General features: G+C 27.3%; 3 protein-coding genes across 6 annotated transcripts in view; all 3 read left to right on the forward strand.

Annotated features, from left to right (window-relative positions):
- The first annotated feature begins 636 nt into the window (after positions 1–636).
- Positions 637–7,093, forward strand: LOC105458065 (cytochrome P450 4C1-like). Its single transcript, XM_011703122.1, has 10 exons — positions 637–839; positions 1,104–1,200; positions 1,363–1,465; positions 1,638–1,734; positions 1,864–1,967; positions 2,721–2,789; positions 3,053–3,221; positions 3,635–3,814; positions 3,886–4,074; positions 6,943–7,093. The coding sequence occupies exons 1-9, from the start codon at positions 755–757 to the stop codon at positions 4,047–4,049; spliced, it is 1,068 nt and encodes a 355-aa protein (XP_011701424.1). The 5' UTR covers positions 637–754; the 3' UTR covers positions 4,050–4,074; positions 6,943–7,093.
- On the forward strand, positions 6,170–10,990 carry LOC105458064 (cytochrome P450 4C1-like). 2 transcript variants are annotated; one of them, XM_011703120.1, is made up of 7 exons: positions 6,170–6,659; positions 7,101–7,192; positions 7,528–7,596; positions 9,516–9,684; positions 10,222–10,325; positions 10,393–10,567; positions 10,633–10,990. In XM_011703120.1, the coding sequence occupies exons 3-7, from the start codon at positions 7,546–7,548 to the stop codon at positions 10,815–10,817; spliced, it is 684 nt and encodes a 227-aa protein (XP_011701422.1). In that variant the 5' UTR covers positions 6,170–6,659; positions 7,101–7,192; positions 7,528–7,545; the 3' UTR covers positions 10,818–10,990. The 2 variants fall into 2 exon arrangements, with proteins under 2 accessions (XP_011701422.1, XP_011701423.1); XM_011703121.1 differs by having other exon boundaries at positions 6,170–6,559.
- Positions 10,991–11,646: 656 nt separating this feature from the next.
- The window catches only part of LOC105458062 (cytochrome P450 4C1-like), a 15,953-nt gene continuing 9,439 nt past the window's right edge, over positions 11,647–18,160 (forward strand). The window contains exons 1-10 of one of the 3 annotated variants that reach the window (XM_011703119.1): positions 11,896–12,260; positions 14,548–14,820; positions 15,098–15,207; positions 15,460–15,550; positions 16,165–16,350; positions 16,565–16,658; positions 16,874–16,976; positions 17,179–17,275; positions 17,449–17,555; positions 17,632–17,744. In XM_011703119.1, coding sequence (XP_011701421.1) covers positions 14,667–14,820; positions 15,098–15,207; positions 15,460–15,550; positions 16,165–16,350; positions 16,565–16,658; positions 16,874–16,976; positions 17,179–17,275; positions 17,449–17,555; positions 17,632–17,718 — 1,029 coding nt within the window. In that variant the 5' untranslated portion in view covers positions 11,896–12,260; positions 14,548–14,666 and the 3' untranslated portion in view covers positions 17,719–17,744. Of the gene's footprint in view, positions 12,266–14,547; positions 14,821–15,097; positions 15,208–15,459; positions 15,551–16,164; positions 16,351–16,564; positions 16,659–16,873; positions 16,977–17,178; positions 17,276–17,448; positions 17,556–17,631; positions 17,745–18,160 lie in introns of those variants that run through there. The other 2 variants (XM_011703118.1, XM_011703117.1) reach the window with 2 other exon arrangements.

Below are 18,160 nucleotides of genomic sequence, written 5' to 3' on the forward strand. Positions count from 1 at the left end.
TGAAATGCTTTTTCGATCGTTATGTTATGATAATTTTTGACAAAGTTGCTCTATCTTGAATTTTTAGAAATTATCGATATATTAACGCAGTGTCCGGTCAATTAGTTTGGTGACTGTAGCTTCACATATCTTTCATGCAATTATTAATAAATAATATAACAAAAGTACAATATAATTACATCAAATTTAGTGAAGTAATTGCCTATGAGAGCCGACACGGGTGTTGGTGTGTCGGCTCTCATAGCCAATTACTTCACTATATTTGATTTATTTCTTGGAGCCTATTCATTCTAAATTCAAACATAAATACATATTCAATATTATTAATATTTAAATTAATGCAAAATATAAAAATTATTAATAATAAAACATAAAACAATAACATTAAAATAAAATAGAAATTTAAGAATTACCAAATGATTAAATTAAATATAAATATTTTAAAATAAGGAAACAACATAGGAAACGTGAGGCAGATGTATACGTAAAGCTTTTAAAAATATATGATACAACAAAAGATGCAATTTTTTAATCGCAGAGTTAATTGATACGTTATCTCTGCTTATTAAATCAAACAAAACAGGAAAAGTTTACAAAGTAACTGATATCACAAATTATTGTATCTAACAAGCTTGATATTTTTATTTTTATTACAGGAATTAAATGGCACAATAGGCGAAAGATATTAACACCTACGTTTCATTTTAATATATTAAAACAATTTGTTGAAATCTTGATTGAAGAAGGAAATCATATGACGAAATCTCTGAAAGATATGAAAGGATCTGTTGATGACTTAATGTCCTTTATCAGTCATCATACATTAAATGCTATATGTGGTAAATTAATATATATGCATATATAATTATGAAATAAGAAAAGCTATTTTAGCATGGACATTTAATCCAATAAATCAATTTATATTTATAACAATTTTTATTAATTATATCTAATCCTAAACTTACAAGTTTCTATATTATTTGACGAAAACGACTTGAAAGTGGCTTTCAATAAAAAGATTATTTTTTATTTTATCAAACTGTTAAAATCAAAATAGTAGAATTAATAAAAATAAATAATTACGTTATTAAATGTATTTACAGAAACCGCCATGGGTACTTCCTTGCAAGACATGAAGAGTGATGTTCAGCAACAATATCGTGAGGCAGTCTACGACATAGGAGAGATTCTAATTTATAGGTAATTGACATGGCAGTTTTGATCGAATATATTTATAGCTATTTTTAATATCACAAAAAAGAATTAAAATTGTTGTAATTAATAAAACTTACATAACTTATAAAGCCACATATAAATTCACATTTCTTAAAAAAAAAACTATTAAATACATATAACATATAGATTAATGAGACCGTGGTTAACTCCCAAAATGATATTTTCATTAACTTCAATGGGGGAAAAACATGAGAAAGCTTTAAAAATATTGCATGGTTTTACCGAAAAGGTAAGTAAGAATTGTTATTTAAATATGTAAAAAATTTATCTTAAAAAAATTATATTAAATTTAAACTGGTTTCTATGCATGATATTGATAATTAGTTTAGCAGTATTATATATATATATATATTACACACACATACACACACACACACACACTTTTTGTACTGATTTTGTAGATTATTGCGGAAAGAAAGCAATATCATGAAAGTACTGGTGGACGATACTTAAAGCATTTGGAAGATGATACAGTAGACGATAAAGAGATAATAGGAAGTATGTATGCATAGAACATGCAATATTTGTTACATCGAATTAATATTTAAACTATTAATGTTTAAATTAATATTATATAATATTTAAATTAATGAACTATTAATATTTAAATTATTTTATCTACTTAAGTTAAGAAAAAACGACTCGCTATGTTGGATCTTTTGATAGCGACGGCTCATAACGGACTGAGTGATATGGACATCAGAGAAGAAGTCGATACTTTCTTGTTCGAAGTAAGCATTTATATTTAATTGATATTTTATGGAGATAACAATTTTTACTTACTTTTTCGGTAAGACCATGCAATATTTTTCATCAATATCGTTGTTCAAACTATAAATCGAAAGATAAAAAGTTCTTAGGACAACTGATTTCATATTTTTATCAATTTTCTTCAAAGGGTTTTAATATTTGTGTACTTGCATATAAATCTGTATATATTATTTAAAAATAATATAATTAATATCATAAATGTTTCTAAAAACAAAAGTTTTACATACATTATGTAGATTCTAATTATTCGCATAGTAGTCGATATAACTACAAAACTAGAAATTTCCTTAAACATGTCTCTAAAGTTTAAAATTTAACTTATATTCCGCGATACAATTTTATGTCTTCTTTTCTGATCACTTTATTATCTTTTTCCTTTGATTCTCTTCTGCTTTTCATCTATCATGCCTAATTCTTTCACTCCTTTAGTACATCACTTATGATTTTTACAGCATTTTATTTTAGTCATCATTTTATAAATTAATAATTTTAGTTTCTGTTAGCAATAAATATTTTATTAGTTAATACAATTTGAATTATTAATTGTTAATTATTTCAAATATTCTTCTATGGAAATACAGACAGAAATAGTTCTTTACCATATAAAATAAATACCTAAAAACTTAATAAAGTTAAAATGATTAAAAATAAAATTATCTTTTCATAGCTTGCATGTAATACAGAAAAGAATTTAAATGAGTTTCTTATTACAGGGGCATGATACCGTAGCAATGGGACTGACTTATGCAATATTGCTGCTAGCTGAACATAAAGATGCACAGGTATTTTTAATAACAATTTATTCAACCTATAAACACGATTAATTTTATTAATTTTTTAATAATATAATATAATTGCTAAACAAACATTGAAAATATTAATTTAAAAGTACATATAGAAATATATTTTTGTTTTTATATATGTATTATTCAAAAAGACTATCTTATATATAGAAAAAGAAGTAGCCTCTGTCGTATTTTTAATTAATGTATTGTAATTGAAAAAATATAAGTCATTAAACATGACAAACTTTGTTTCCTTATAGGAATGCATCAGAAGTGAAGTTAATGCAATCATGCAAGCAAATGGAGGGAAACTTACTATGTCAGCGTTAAATGATATGTCATACTTGGAAAGATGTTTGAAAGAATCATTAAGATTATATCCCAGTGTTCCTTTAATATCGCGTGTCTTATCGGAAGATGTAAAAATGCGTGAGTTATAATTATATATGAATATTTTATAAAGCATAAAATTGTGAGAAATGTCTTATGCGCGAAAATAACTCTCTCTTCAATTGCCTAATATTTTAATATTAATACGCAAAAATTTTTCAAAGAAGTATTCATAAGTTAATAATTTTCTCCCTTTCTCTCTATCTCTTTGTTTTCTGTTACATAATATTTCCAGTTTAAAATACATAATGTTGTAAATAGAACTTGTCAATTCTAAGCATTTTTATAATTAGTTTAATGTGTAATTTTTCCATTCGTGAGATCATTAACTCACAAAAAAATTGTATTTTAAATAAAATAATTTATATATAAATATTTATGTATGTTTGTGTGTATAATTTTAACTAAATTATTAAAAGATTATATTTTGTTATATTTGATTATATTTTCAGGATCATATTTGGTGCCTTCTGGAGCAGTTCTGCATATAAATATTATCGATATTCATCGAGATCCCAATTACTGGCCAAATCCAAAAGTTTTCGATCCAGATAGATTTTTGCCTGAGAAAATTCAAAAACGTCATCCTTATTCCTACTTACCGTTTAGTGCAGGACCACGAAATTGTATAGGTAATATATAAGATGTTAATTTCTTGTCTATATTGTAGAAACTAACTCTAATGTATTTACGAATAATATAGGACAACGGTTTGCTATGCTGGAACTGAAAGCTATAATGGCATCGTTGATATACAACTTTTATCTCGAACCTGTCGATTATTTGAAGGATCTTGAGTTCAAGACGGATCTAACACTCCGAGCTACGTGTCCAATCCGTACACGATTTGTACCAATTGATCACTGATGCTACCTGGTTCATTTAATTTTTGGTAATATAATTTTATTTAACAAGACAAAATTAAGAATTTTAAGATAAACTAACTCGGAGGACTGTTATTGGTACATAATTTTGCAAATATATATTTTTGTATGGTATATAATTTATATAGTTATTTACTATATTGGTGTAAGCCGTTGGGATATCTTTTGATTTTTAATAATATTTGTAAATGTTATTAAAAATAAATTTCATTTTCTTTTCCTCCTTTCTATAAAAAGATATATTAAATCGATAATTACATATATCGAAGTATTATATATAGAGCCTCTTTTCCTTTCGATGCTGATTAATATTTGATTCTCTCGCTACGCTTATTTCGTGAGCGACTATTCTTACATATTTTGACAGTTATGTTATTGAGGTTAATAGTGTAATAACAAGGATAATATAAAGTAAAAAATATTAAATAGCGAAGCGCGTGTAATGCCTAGTACAAATATTGTAAAAATTTATTTTATCCGTCTCCAATTGTTGTTCTCGTGTATCTCTTCTCAAAGTTTTGGCAGAAAGAATGCAGCCATTCTCTTAAGAAATTATCAGATTTTGAATATGATTATATTCACAAGGAAACATACTCTTACGAATACTACTTTATTTCGAATGTGTGTCACACGAAGACTCGATACCAGGACTGACTATCCAGGAGCCGTTATCGAAAACATAGATCTTGCAGGTGTCATTGATTACGCATCATTCACGTGATCCAATACACCTTTCTAATACAATTCTATAAATATGAACAATTAAATTTAAAATTATTGTAGTCCGAATGCTACCACAAATAAGCTTGCATTTCAGCATATCAATCAGCTTGCGGAAATGCAAAACTACAAATTCCTAAGTTGCACGCGGACAATGGTCGCGCTCGCGTTGATTCTACATATATGGCCACATATGGTCATATAATAAGTCGCAACAATACGACACCGCGAAACTCCTTTAAGGTAGTACACTCGCGAATTGAAAACAGTCAGAATTTCTTGAAATTGAAACTATACGTTGTACTAGAAATCGTTGACATGCTTGTGCAATTAGAATGAGATTGATACCGTTTTAATACTGAGATATAAGCAATTAAAAATTGCATTGTTTGTACGTGTCGCCTATACAAAGTTCATAAAAATGTCGCGTTTATTTTTGTAGGGCCTAAACTAGCAGTAAGATGTTAATAAAAAAACGAGCATGCGATAAAGGGGCATAAAACGGATATTGTGAAAAAAATTCATAATTTTTTACCGTTCAATTTGGAAAATAGAGCCTTGAAAAAAATGTAATTTTCGATTTTAATTGACACATGAAAGCGAGTGAAGGAGGCGACCAGTCGTTAGTCTGCGTCTATCTGAATTAATTTTTTTTCCGTGTGTGCGGCTTATGGGCAGGCACAACCAAATATTTTCTCTCACTGGCGGGAGTGGGAGTATTGCCACCGAGCACGCGATGGGACCTAACTTTTGGATGGTATTGTCGCGAGTGTACTATCTTAAATTCGGTTGTTTAATCGTAAGCAACGAGCCTATGTTTAGTTATTTTTGTTAGCTGAACTAAGAGCATGCGTATCCGACCAGTTAACGTGACTACTGTGTTAACTTATCTAATTTGTTTAAATATTTTTTTACTGAAATGAATAATTTTAAAAATCTGATTTTACATTTGTAATCAGCAATTCAAAAAACTCTTAGATTTTGTATCAAATTGTTTGTTAGATATTATTGTGTTTATAGTTAACAAGACGGTAAAAATGAAAGTGATAATAACTGCCTTAAAGTTGCATGTGGTCAAAATATTTTTTATAGTTCTACATTATGACAAATTTGAAAGAAATCAGAGAGTTACACTTGGATAGTTTACTTGTAGACATGACAAAACATAGACGTAGTAAGTATAGACTGCGCATTCCTTATATAATTGAACTTAGCATCTGTGCTCCGTTAAAAGGAGAACGAAATATTAAATAATTTCATTATCTCTTTTTAATTCACCTTGGTGGAGAAAGCTTAGAGAAGGACGTCTTCATTCATAGAGTCACAATGACCTTCACTACTGATATTTTGAAGAGAGAGAGAGAGAGAGAGAGAGAGAGAGAGAGAAAGCGATACGAATCAACTACTTTAGTCTTTCTAAATTGATAGTGACAATAAATAAATAAATTACAAGGAATGCGCAGTCTATACTTATTACGTTTATGTAAAAAAAATTTCATTTGTGAATCAAGATTTGCAAAGATGGTAGTAACTACATGAGTAATTGTTATCAAAAGTTTAAGATAAAAAATTTTATTTGTGAACCAATATTAGTATAGATGGTAGTAACTACATGAGTGTGCAGTCTACAATAATAATTGGATCTGCAGTTTATCATTAGAGTTACTTATGATATAAGTTATATCATTATATCAGTTATAGTTTTTCGATTGCAGTTACTGAAATCTCTTTTATTAGATTTCTAATTAATTTCAAGAAAATAATTTGAAAAGTGTAATATAATAAATGTATATAAACATAAAATATAAACCTTCTTTGGAGGATAAATAAAAAATAAAAATAACTTACAATTAGAGAAGTATTTGCTAATAAGGTAAGGTTATGTTTCTATTCATGCTATTAAAATAATATTTTTCATCGAGAAATTATTAACCAGTTTTAATAATTACAATATAGATTAGAAGAAACAATATATTCCTTCAAACTATATTATATCTTTAAATTATAAATTATATAACATATAATATTATTTATTTAAGATATTTGTAAATATACAAAATTTTAGAGATGTTGATTGTATAATTTATTGTAATTTATTGTAATTTTTCTATTATTATTAATGTAATATTGAAGTGATAATTTAATTTTTGTTACAGCTCATATTATATATACGCCTTGATATACAAGAATTAAAAGAAAGGATAAACCGGAAAAATGAAATAAATTCGAAAAAAATTTTCAATTATTTCACAATGATCTTATTATTGTCCTTATGCATCTTTATTGTATTAATGTATTTCATTCTTTATTATAGAAGATTCAGACGACTTCTCAAGAAAATTCCATGCTGTAGATGGCAACTGCCATTTATTGATAGTACTTTAGAAGTCTGCTTTTCTTCGCAGGGTAAGTAAAATTTTATAAAAATGTTTGTTTTAATAACAAACGCATTTATTTATAAGAAATGCTAATTAATAAAATTAATAAAAAATAAATACCATGTAAATGACAAACTGACAATTGCATTATGCAGTGTTTCGCCGATAGTAATAATTCAAACTAATGCGTATAAATATAATTATTAGTGCCTTTAAAATATTTGTTTCTTGTAATTGCATTTCGTAAAACACAAAAAATGCATTTTTCAGCAAACGTATAATTAAAAAAAATATATAGATCATATTTTTTATTATTGGATTTATAACTCATATGTAATGTAGATAACAATAATTATTTTCCAGAGACATGATACCGTAGCAATGAGTCTGATGTATACTATATTAATGTTAACTGAGCATCAGAACGTGCAGGTATATAATTTTTTATAAATAATTAAATAATCACATACAATTAATCAAATTTATTAATATTTTTTATTTTTCATGTAAACTTTTTAAGCAAGTAATTAAAAATGTTAATTATTTGTAAAAGTATGTACAACATTTTTCTTTTTGTTTCTAATAATTGCTAAATAAATAACAATTTAATAATTAAATAAATAAATATTTAGCTTGTGTTTGTTAAATAAATAGATAAGCTGTCAGCTAAGGAACAAAGAAGTAAAGTGTGAAATAGAATCATAAAAAAATAAGTACTAATAATAATAAATTTAGCGTCGAGGGATAAAATGTGTTCGACTACACAGAATTATCCTCAGTTATATAAAATTAAAATAATGTTAGTCATAATGAAATATGATATTGTCACATATTTAAAAAAAAATTATAATGATTATAAACCTAAAACAATGGCCACACCACAAATATTATAAACATTGGTGATAGAAAGTCAGCATAAAAATAATCCACACACGCAATAAACGCATTGTGCAAGTCAACTTATTATTGATGGGCAATGTAATAGTCAAAAATCCAGTAATCCAAAATAACGTAATTAATATCCAGTATTTTTGCGCAAGGTAACATCATTACGGAACGAGAAGAATTTACATCAAAAAAACTTTCTTGTCTGTAATTATTAAATAAGTATTTCTAGAAAAAGATATTGACCAAGTATATATTGCATAAATAACAACATCTATTATAACTAAAAACAAATTTATAATAGGATATAAGTGTTTGAGCAGGATCGATGTGTTTGTCAAGGCTGACAAAGATAAAAACTCAGCTTCAAACAATAATGTAATTTATAAAATCTGTTGCAATAATTATAAAGCTTCTTATTTAAGTTAGACAAAAGGACAATTAAAAACAAGATTCAAAGAATATAAAAATAAAATTTAAACAAAATATTTAGTTATTACAGAACATGCTCGAACATGAACATTTTTTTAATTGGAAAAATATTAAAATTCTAGAACAAAATTATTGTAAAGACTTATCTCTGAGATGTTACATATATTATAAATGCTTGATAAAGCATATTTTAAGATCCTTAATAGACTTATTGATTCTGATTAATAATATAAAAATAAAAATAAAAACTGTACCTATCAACTTTACGAGCTCAAACAACAATTACATTATATGTGATTTTTCGTTACACAAGCACAGTCAACAAGAAAGACTCAATAAATAGATATGTAAGATATGATGTCATTTTACATACATATCTACATACATGCATTTTTCAATTTCCAAAAAAGTGTTGAAATTTATGTATAATATATAACTGAATTTCAGGTCGTAATAATGTGTTGATCAATATCTTTTTCTAGAAATATTTTTTTGATAATTACAGACTCTAAAGTTTTTTTAAAATTAAGTAAATTTTTCTCGTTCCGTAACAATGTTATCTTATACAAAAAAAGTTTTTTTTTACGTTTGTGAGTTATTTTCAAACTGACTTTTTATCACTAACGTTTATAAATATTTGCGGTTCTACTGTTTTAAGTTTTTAATCTTTATAATTATTTATTTATTTATTTTTTAATTATGTGACAGTATTATGTGTTTTATCACGTCTAAAATTATGTTAATTTTGTATAACTGAGGAAAACTCTATGTAGTCGAAACATTTTATACCTTGACATTAAATTTATTTATTGTGATTTCACTCTTTATTTGCTCGTTCCTTGACTGTGTCACCTTATCCGTTTGTTTTTAAAAGTATAAAATATACATACATGTACTTATATACACACACATATAAACATACAAACGCGCGCGCGCGTTGTGTGTGTACGTATATATCAACACTTTAATAACTTCTTTAATTAGTAATTAAAAAAACAATTTTTTAAAATGCAAAAGTTTATTTAATGATTTAGGAACGTGTCAGAAATGAAGTTAAAGCAGCGATGAAGAAAAACGGAGGAAAGCTTTCTATAACAGCATTGAACAATTTATTTTATCTAGAAAGATGTTTGAAAGAATCGTTAAGATTATATCCCAGTATTCCTTTAATATCACGAATCTTATCAAAAGATATAAAAATGCGTAAGTAATTTATAAGTTATATATTATATACGCATTCTGAATACAAAGAAATACGGGAAAGAAATATTATAACATATAGCATATAAACTCTGATTCAATACCTTAATATTAAATTATTATTTTTTTAATTAATTAGGTATTCTCTCTCCCTCTTTACATACATATGCTACATAAAATTCTGAATTTTAACGTAGCATTCTTACATAATATTTGTGAAAATAAAAGTTTCCAAATCGCGTTTCTATAATTAGTAGTTTCTCTTTCCTTAAATATATAATGTATATATTTATTTCAACTAACAAAGTATTAACTTTAATATGGAAGCATAATAGTGGAAACAATGTGTTGCGCCGCTGGCACAACGGGGTCAAGCTCCGCGGGGGAAACGGGAAACTTCCGTGGTTACATAACTCACTCACCAACACTGTTTCGATTCTTGATAAATATGTACTTTATTTCACTTAAACTTCGGACTCTGTGTAATTACAATTTTCCTCCTTTCTTACTCGATACTTGTCGCACTTGTGACGGACTTAGCAACGCAACACGGACTTATCCTTCGATGGATGACCCCTCGCGGCTTGTCTCCGCGCGTAAATATAGTTCTCGCGTTGCTGCGTCAGCGTTATACCGTGACAAATGTAATTAACTTTATTCATCAAACTTTTATTGTTCTTCGAAAATTATGTTTATATTATATATATTTAGAATCTGGTACCTTCTGGAACAATAATGCAGATTCATATCCATGATATTCATCGAAATCCCGATTTTTGGCCAAATCCAGATGTATTCGATCCAGATAGATTTTTGCCTGAAAAAATTCAAAAACGTCATCCTTATTCCTACTTACCGTTTAGTGCAGGACCACGAAATTGTATAGGTAATGTATAAAATATTTATCTCTTATCATACAAACAACCTCTAATGTATTTACGAATAATATAGGACAACGATTTGCCATGTTGGAACTGAAAGCTATAATGGCGTCGCTGATACACAACTTTTATTTGAAGCCTGTCGATTATATAAAAGATCTTCGGTTCATGCAGGATATGGTAACTCGCGTTGCACATCCAATTCGTGTACGATTTGTTCCAATCGAACACTTACAATCTGAAGTTAACATATAATTTTATTTGCCAATAAAATAATTCACGCTTTCTAGTAAAGAAATTTTTAGATAAAAATCTTTTATACACTGTAAATACAATTTAAAAAATTGAATAAATTTGTTTAAACAAATATTATATAAAGATACGTTTGTTAAAAGGTCGATAGCAATTACATTTGTATAATTGTTTAATTACTTGTTTAGTGTTCGTTATTATGTATTCGCTTCACATTATCTCTTAGAACATGTACTACAAGGAGAATCCCTGTTAAAAAAAATTGATAAAAAAACGATAAAAACGATATAATATCGTTTTTAATCGTAATTATGAATCGTAAAAGAATTATCATGCATAAACAATTCATTAGGATAACGTTTTAATCATTTATTTATAATAAATTTCATCAAAACAATATAAAACAATAAGTTACTTTAGAAATTCTATCGATATTTCATCGTTTAAAATTGCTTTCATCAGATAATGATAGAAAACGATAAGAAACGATAACATTTCTTTCGGAATAGGAAAAGTGGAACGATAGATATGATAAAACACGATAAAATATTTGGAAGATCCTATCAGTTCCTATCGTTTTCTATCGATTTTTTTACCAGATATGTTTATAGTGTGTATCGAGCTGAAGCTGACATCTGTTCGAGAGAGAAAGATATAGGTTCCCAATTAACTATAATGTGCATGTGCCAGTCAGCCTCCACTTAGCCCCGTTTTTCATTTTTTTTAAAGATTTTCAAAAAATAAGAAATTAGATAAAACGGGCTTAGTGGGAGCTGAATGGCACATGCGTATTATAGTCAATTGGAAACCTTTCTCTTTCGCACATATGTTGGCTTCACGTTCATTCAATTCTTCTTCCAGTAATATATGTTCTAAGCATTATCTATAAAAAAAAGCAGAACATGATTTATAATTATAACAATGCTGTCGCTTCCCCTCTCGGGAACGAGATACGTACGTCTCGAGATATTCTCGAGACGTACGTATCTCGTACTTATTGTGGTGATGGTAAATCAAAACAAGGATGACATAGTAATAATATGTGTGGCACATAGGGGTGAAGGTTTAGGAATAAATGGTGGGAGATGAGAGGTGAGAGAGAGTGAGAATTGAGTGAGAGAGAGGGAGCAATTGAAGTGGGTAGATAGTGGAGTCATGGATTCTGAAAGCAGAGTGACATTTAGAAAAGTAGAAGAGCTTGAGACGTGAAAGAAGTACAACGAAAATTATACGAGCATTCGATCGACCCGCAGTCGATTGAAGATACTTTGATCGAGACGAGAGTGGTTCACGCTTATAGACGGTCCCAACAGGAAAAAGTATATCGCGATCCGAGGTGCACGGAGCATCAAGAGCCAACGAACATTTACGATCTTTTCGGCATAAATTCTGATATCAGCCGCAATTGTGGCAGATCGACAGCAGAATCCGTGACATCAAACAGAAGCAAGGTTACTTTATCATTGTTCTCTCTATCTTTTCGCGGCTAAATTTAGAAATCTCTTCCGCGACTTAGGCTTACGACTGTGCCATACATTATTAGAACAATAGGGTGTCTATTATATTATTATTCTGAGAGTTCACAATCTTTTGTGTGTACGCGTAAAAAAATTCATATTAACTTTAACATATTAAATTGCTGTATTACGTAGATTTTATAAATGCTTTCGATCATTGTATAAATCCGCAAAAACTTTCAATATTTGTTATATTTAATTGCGTTCAAAAAATTTTCAAATATAGTTATTTTCGAGAAAAGAGATTTATATAGGGATAACACTTAACACAAAACGAGTCCGTGTCAAGATACACGACTTATATTATAAAATTATATTATAAAATTTCGATATCAAGAGTTTAGTTGGTGTCCAAAAACGAAAAAGTTCTGATGAAATGAGATAAATAAAGTATGATAATACAAGCATATGTTATTTTTTTTAAATATTTATTCCTGATTGATTATCTTAAATTGGGCACTGTTACAATACGTTCTAGTATCTCACAATCAGAAACCAAACTATCAAAATTCTGCACACATTTACGTGCTGGTATAACAAAAATTTAAAATTTAATTATATTATTATGCGCTATTTGTAAACTTTTTATATTCGTCAAAATAATTGCTTCCTCATTTTTAAAAAAAAGATTCTTATCGAATTTAGTCGAGCGTTCACCGACGAGCATGGTTACACGTTAATTAAAATTAATTAAAGTAATTGTACAAAACAAATATACATAATTAAGCATTTTGATATGTAAAAATAATTCTAATTTAAAATTTTGATCACTTAATAAGAAACTTTATATTCTCAATTTATAGATCTCGGATAAGAGAAAAATTCATTTTACCTTGTAAATGTATCAATTTTCTGTTACTTTGACAGTCACAAAATACGAATAAAATGACGAAGAACTACAATATTAAATAAAACAATTATTATTATCCTATGATTATATAATCTCACGTGTCGTAACTTCTCATATATTTTTATAACTGTGTTTATAACTGTGCAGACAAAAATAACTGTAGATTGAAGTTTAAGTAGGAGTAAAAAATCAAGTACTTTCTTCCCCCCCCCCCACGCCTGACTCTCATAAGTTGTTTAAAACGGTCGATTGTATTATATCAAGTGCGAATGTAGAAATATGTTACATTACACAGTATACATTACATATTAAAACAATTATGTTTATAAAACAAAAATGTTTTTGATGAAATCTTAATTAAATTTTAAATTTTGTTATTGAGCTATACGAGATTCTGTTTTCTTTCTGTAATGTTACATAATTATGACAATTATTATCGATGTTTCAAGAACGTGTTTTAAAATAGTGATTATCATAAACTGTGCAGATAAAAATAACTGTAGATTGAAGTTTAAGTAGGAGTCAACAATCAAGTACTTCCTCCCCCTCTGACGCTCTTAAGTTGTTTAAAACGGTCGATTGTATTATATCAAGTGCGAATGCAGAAATGTAGAAATATGTTACATTACACAGTATACATTACATATTCAAACAATTACTTGTTTTTGATGAAATCTTAATTAAATTTTAAATTTTTCTATTGAGCTATACGAGATTCTGTTTTTTTTCTGTAATGTTACATAATTATGATAATTATTATCGATGTTTCAAAAACGTGTTTTAAAATAGATAATTATCAGGTTTAATAGATTTGAATTTATACAAGGTGAGACATCTAAAACATTGAAATATGTAAAAAATTCGGGGCAAAAATGTTTTAGACAAAAGTTGTATGATTCAAAGAAGACAAATAATGAAATAAAATTAATTTCCAAAAAAATCGATTTTTCAAAGTCATATGGGGGTTATTTACACTTTTTTAAATGGGATGATATAATATTTTTTACATAATATGATTCCTCTAATAATTCTGCACATAAAAGTATTAAGATAAACTTATCAAAAAATCAATACCTTATTGTGATACTATACGTGATATTTTATACTTTTCACTGCCACATTTTAAAATAATATATAAATTTTTATTTATAAAACAAATATTTATAAAATAATTAACAATTATTCTTGAGCAAACAATAATAAGTGTCTTTAATTAATGGCAGAACGTATACATTAGAGAGAGAGAGAGAGAGAGAGAGAGAGAGAGAGAGAGAGAAAATTATCATTTTAAAGTACTTTTAAAGTAAAAAGTTTAAATAAAAGTATAACTAATACATTTTACCTTTTATTTATCAAATACATTTAGGTTATTAAGACGGCAGTTTATCCGGAAGCAAATACTACATATAAATAATTCGTGACATTTAATAGTCAAAAGAAAACTGAACAAAATTGAAAACTGATTAATTACCAAATCAACTAGCAATGATCATTAGTATATTATTATTACTTATTCTTATTGTATTGGCATATAATTATTACGTGCATTATGGAAGAAATGGACGACTTATCAACCTTATACCAGGACCAAAAGGTTATCCGGTCTCCGGAAATGTATTGGAATACCTATGTTCAAGAGGCAAGTTAAAATTTCATACATATTCACGTAAATTAATTTTCACCTTCGCATACATGTAACAGTAATATTTGCAAACTTTGCACTTTGAAATATATAACTCTCAATATTATGTTGCATGTTACTTTCAAAAATCAATTTTTTTTTAAGCAAAAACATTCATTTCTATAATTCTCGAAATTATCTAAAACGATAGAGAAAGATACATTAAAATATGATAATCAGAATATTTTTTTATTAATATTCACAATAGTTTTCACATAATATATGCATATTTTAGAAGAACAGTGGAAGCTTCTGATTAACATGACTGATGAATACTATCCCATTTTAAAAATTTGGGGATTCTTTAGGCCCGTTGTATCTATCCGTCATCCGGATGATCTAGAGGTAACAAAATATTAAAAAATTTACATTTATTATTTTTGTGATTTTAACGTATATAAATTTTATAACTAAAATTTAGAAGTATTTCTTATATTTTTTATTTACAAAATATGTTTACAAAAATATTTTCAGTCGTAAAAGATCTGTAAAAGATAAAATATCTGAGATAATTTGACAAACATATAGATGAACATTAATTGATTATCGATATGATATTATGATTTATCAGTTAAAAAATAATTTTATTTTTTTCAGACAATACTAAATAGTACGAAGCATATCAATAAAAGTATGATTTATTATGTTTTACTTTCTTGGTTCGGTACTGGTCTTCTCACTAGTGAAGGTAACATAATGTGATATTTTCTTTATTATTAAATTGTATCTACCGAGCTTTTATTGATAACAGCATTGATAAGGATTAGTAGCAAACTAAAATTATGCAATCGAAGTTTGTACATATTAAATATTTTAAATGATAAGTTTGTATAATAATCTTATTGTTTTAATAATATAACATATGAGTGAGAAAATAATATAAATGTAATGTATATGCAGTCATTTTGATGAATGTTATTGTCATATGTATTCTCAAAAATATTGGGCTAAGGTTTATTGCATAAAACACTTTTCTTTAATCAATTTTAGTTTTTTTCGTTTTTTTTTATTTATAAGAAACAATAATATTGACAACTGTTAGGTGTTGACAAATAATTGTAATTCTTTATATCAGTACTATAAAAAAAGTATTGAAAATGTTGTAAAAAAACTGTTCGTTGATACGTTTATGTATATTCATTAGTACGTATCGAGAAAACAAGAAATGCGTGATAAAGAAGGAATGAATTTAAAATAATCAATTACAAAACAATAAAAAATTAAATCAGAAAGCATGAAAGTCTCGCAACAATTTGTTTACGAAACGTTATCTCACGATTATATCGATGTGATATGTTTTAGGCGCCAAGTGGCATTCACGGCGGAAGATATTAACCCCCACATTTCATTTTAATATACTGCAACAATTTATTGAGATTTTAATCGAAGAAGGCGAAAATATGATAAAATCTTTGAAAAATACAGGAGGCACAGTTGTAAAAGATTCAGTATCGTTTTTCAGTGAACATACACTGAATGCAATATGCGGTATAGTATTTTGCTCATAACTATATATATAGGTATAGACTTTTATACGGAATGACAAATAATAATATAAAATAAGAATTTTTTTATATTCAAAGAGTATTAATATCATACTGTGTTAATAATCAACAAAATATAATTTTTACAGTTATAGATATTCTTGGATTATATATATGTAATAATATTATTGTGATATACTTTAACAACACTGTTGCAGAAACTGCCATGGGCACTTCTCTACAAGGCCTCGGTGCATTTCAACAACAATATCGAAAAGCGGTCCATCGGATGGGCGAACTTCTTGTATATAGGTAATTTATCGGTATTATAAATAAGCGTAGTATCTTAAGATATTTTAGATAAGTGTTTGTAAGTCTATGTCTTTTCTACATGTGATTACTTCAATATTATTAATTGTAACGGTATAGTAGAATTAAAGACAAGAATGAGGACAAGAAGCATTTATAAAATAATACTTTTATTTAATCTTAAAAGAGCACATCTATTATAAGTAATTATGATTTAGATTATTAAGGCAATGGTTGCAATATGATTGGATATATTCGTTAACGCCAAAAGGCAGGGAGCAAATAAAAACTCTGAAGATATTACACGGATTTACTGATCAAGTATGTAAACAAGTATTATTTAACATTATAATTCGTATCTATAGATATATTTTGAGAAATTAAAAGAAAGATTTTATAAGACTTTCGTATAAAAAAATTATAACATAATAAATATTACAACATAAATGTCAATAATGCTTAGTTAATATATTTGCATTCATATAATTCAATCAGAAAAAACATTAATTTTCTATGCATACAGATTATTGCAGAAAGAAAACTTTATCATGAACGTACTAATGGTCGGTACTTGAAAAACTTGGATAAAACAGAGATAGATGATGATGAAATATTTGGAAGTATGTAATGTAATTAGAACTATATCTTAAATTTAATCTGAATTCATATATTATTTTTTTACAATTTATTAAAAGCTATATGGTTTAAATTTTAAATATATTCAATAATGTAACAAAAGCATCATAAAAACGCAATAAAATTGATATTGTCGTGTTTATGTATTTCGATTTAGTACGAAAAAAACGGCTCGCAATGTTGGATCTTCTAATATCAGCATCTCGAGAAGGACTTTTGACTGATTTAGATATAAGAGAAGAAGTCGATACTTTTATGTTTGAGGTATTATTTGTAATTTCACTTGTTTTTTAATTTTTTATTTGGTATATTAATATAATAAATAGTAATATGGTTCCAGGGCCATGATACTACAGCGATGGGTTTAAGCTTTCTATTAGCATTGTTAGCTGAGCATAAGAACATTCAGGTATTCATCTTTAAATGAGAGCAATTTTTAGAAGAAAAAATTAATTTATTTCGTAACTGAAGAAATTAATTATTAAAATTGTAAAAATACGGTATATATATATATGTATTTTTTTTTCAAACCTAAGCTATCTATTGAGCCTATTTAGAAATTGATCCGTTCAGTCGTTGTTGAGATTCCGAAATCCCGAGTGCACACGACTCGCCGGCTCGCGTAAAGAGACACAGTTTGGTCCGGCGCACACCTCTTTAGTGCCGAGACACTACCGTGTCTCATGATATACATATATGTATACAGGGTGGACCATTTTAATCCATCCAGTCGAATATCTTGAAAATTAAGCCCGGGAGAGAAAAATTCTTCAGACAAAAGTTGTTTGGTTTCGAAGGGGACATAAGATGATAACATTGGTTTGACCCCGAGTGGCGTCGTCAAGGTCAGGACAAGGTCACTTTGAATT

The sequence above is a fragment of the Wasmannia auropunctata genome, unplaced genomic scaffold (genome assembly GCF_000956235.1).
Source record: "Wasmannia auropunctata unplaced genomic scaffold, wasmannia.A_1.0 LD334721.1, whole genome shotgun sequence".
Taxonomy (NCBI): Eukaryota; Metazoa; Arthropoda; class Insecta; order Hymenoptera; family Formicidae; genus Wasmannia; species Wasmannia auropunctata.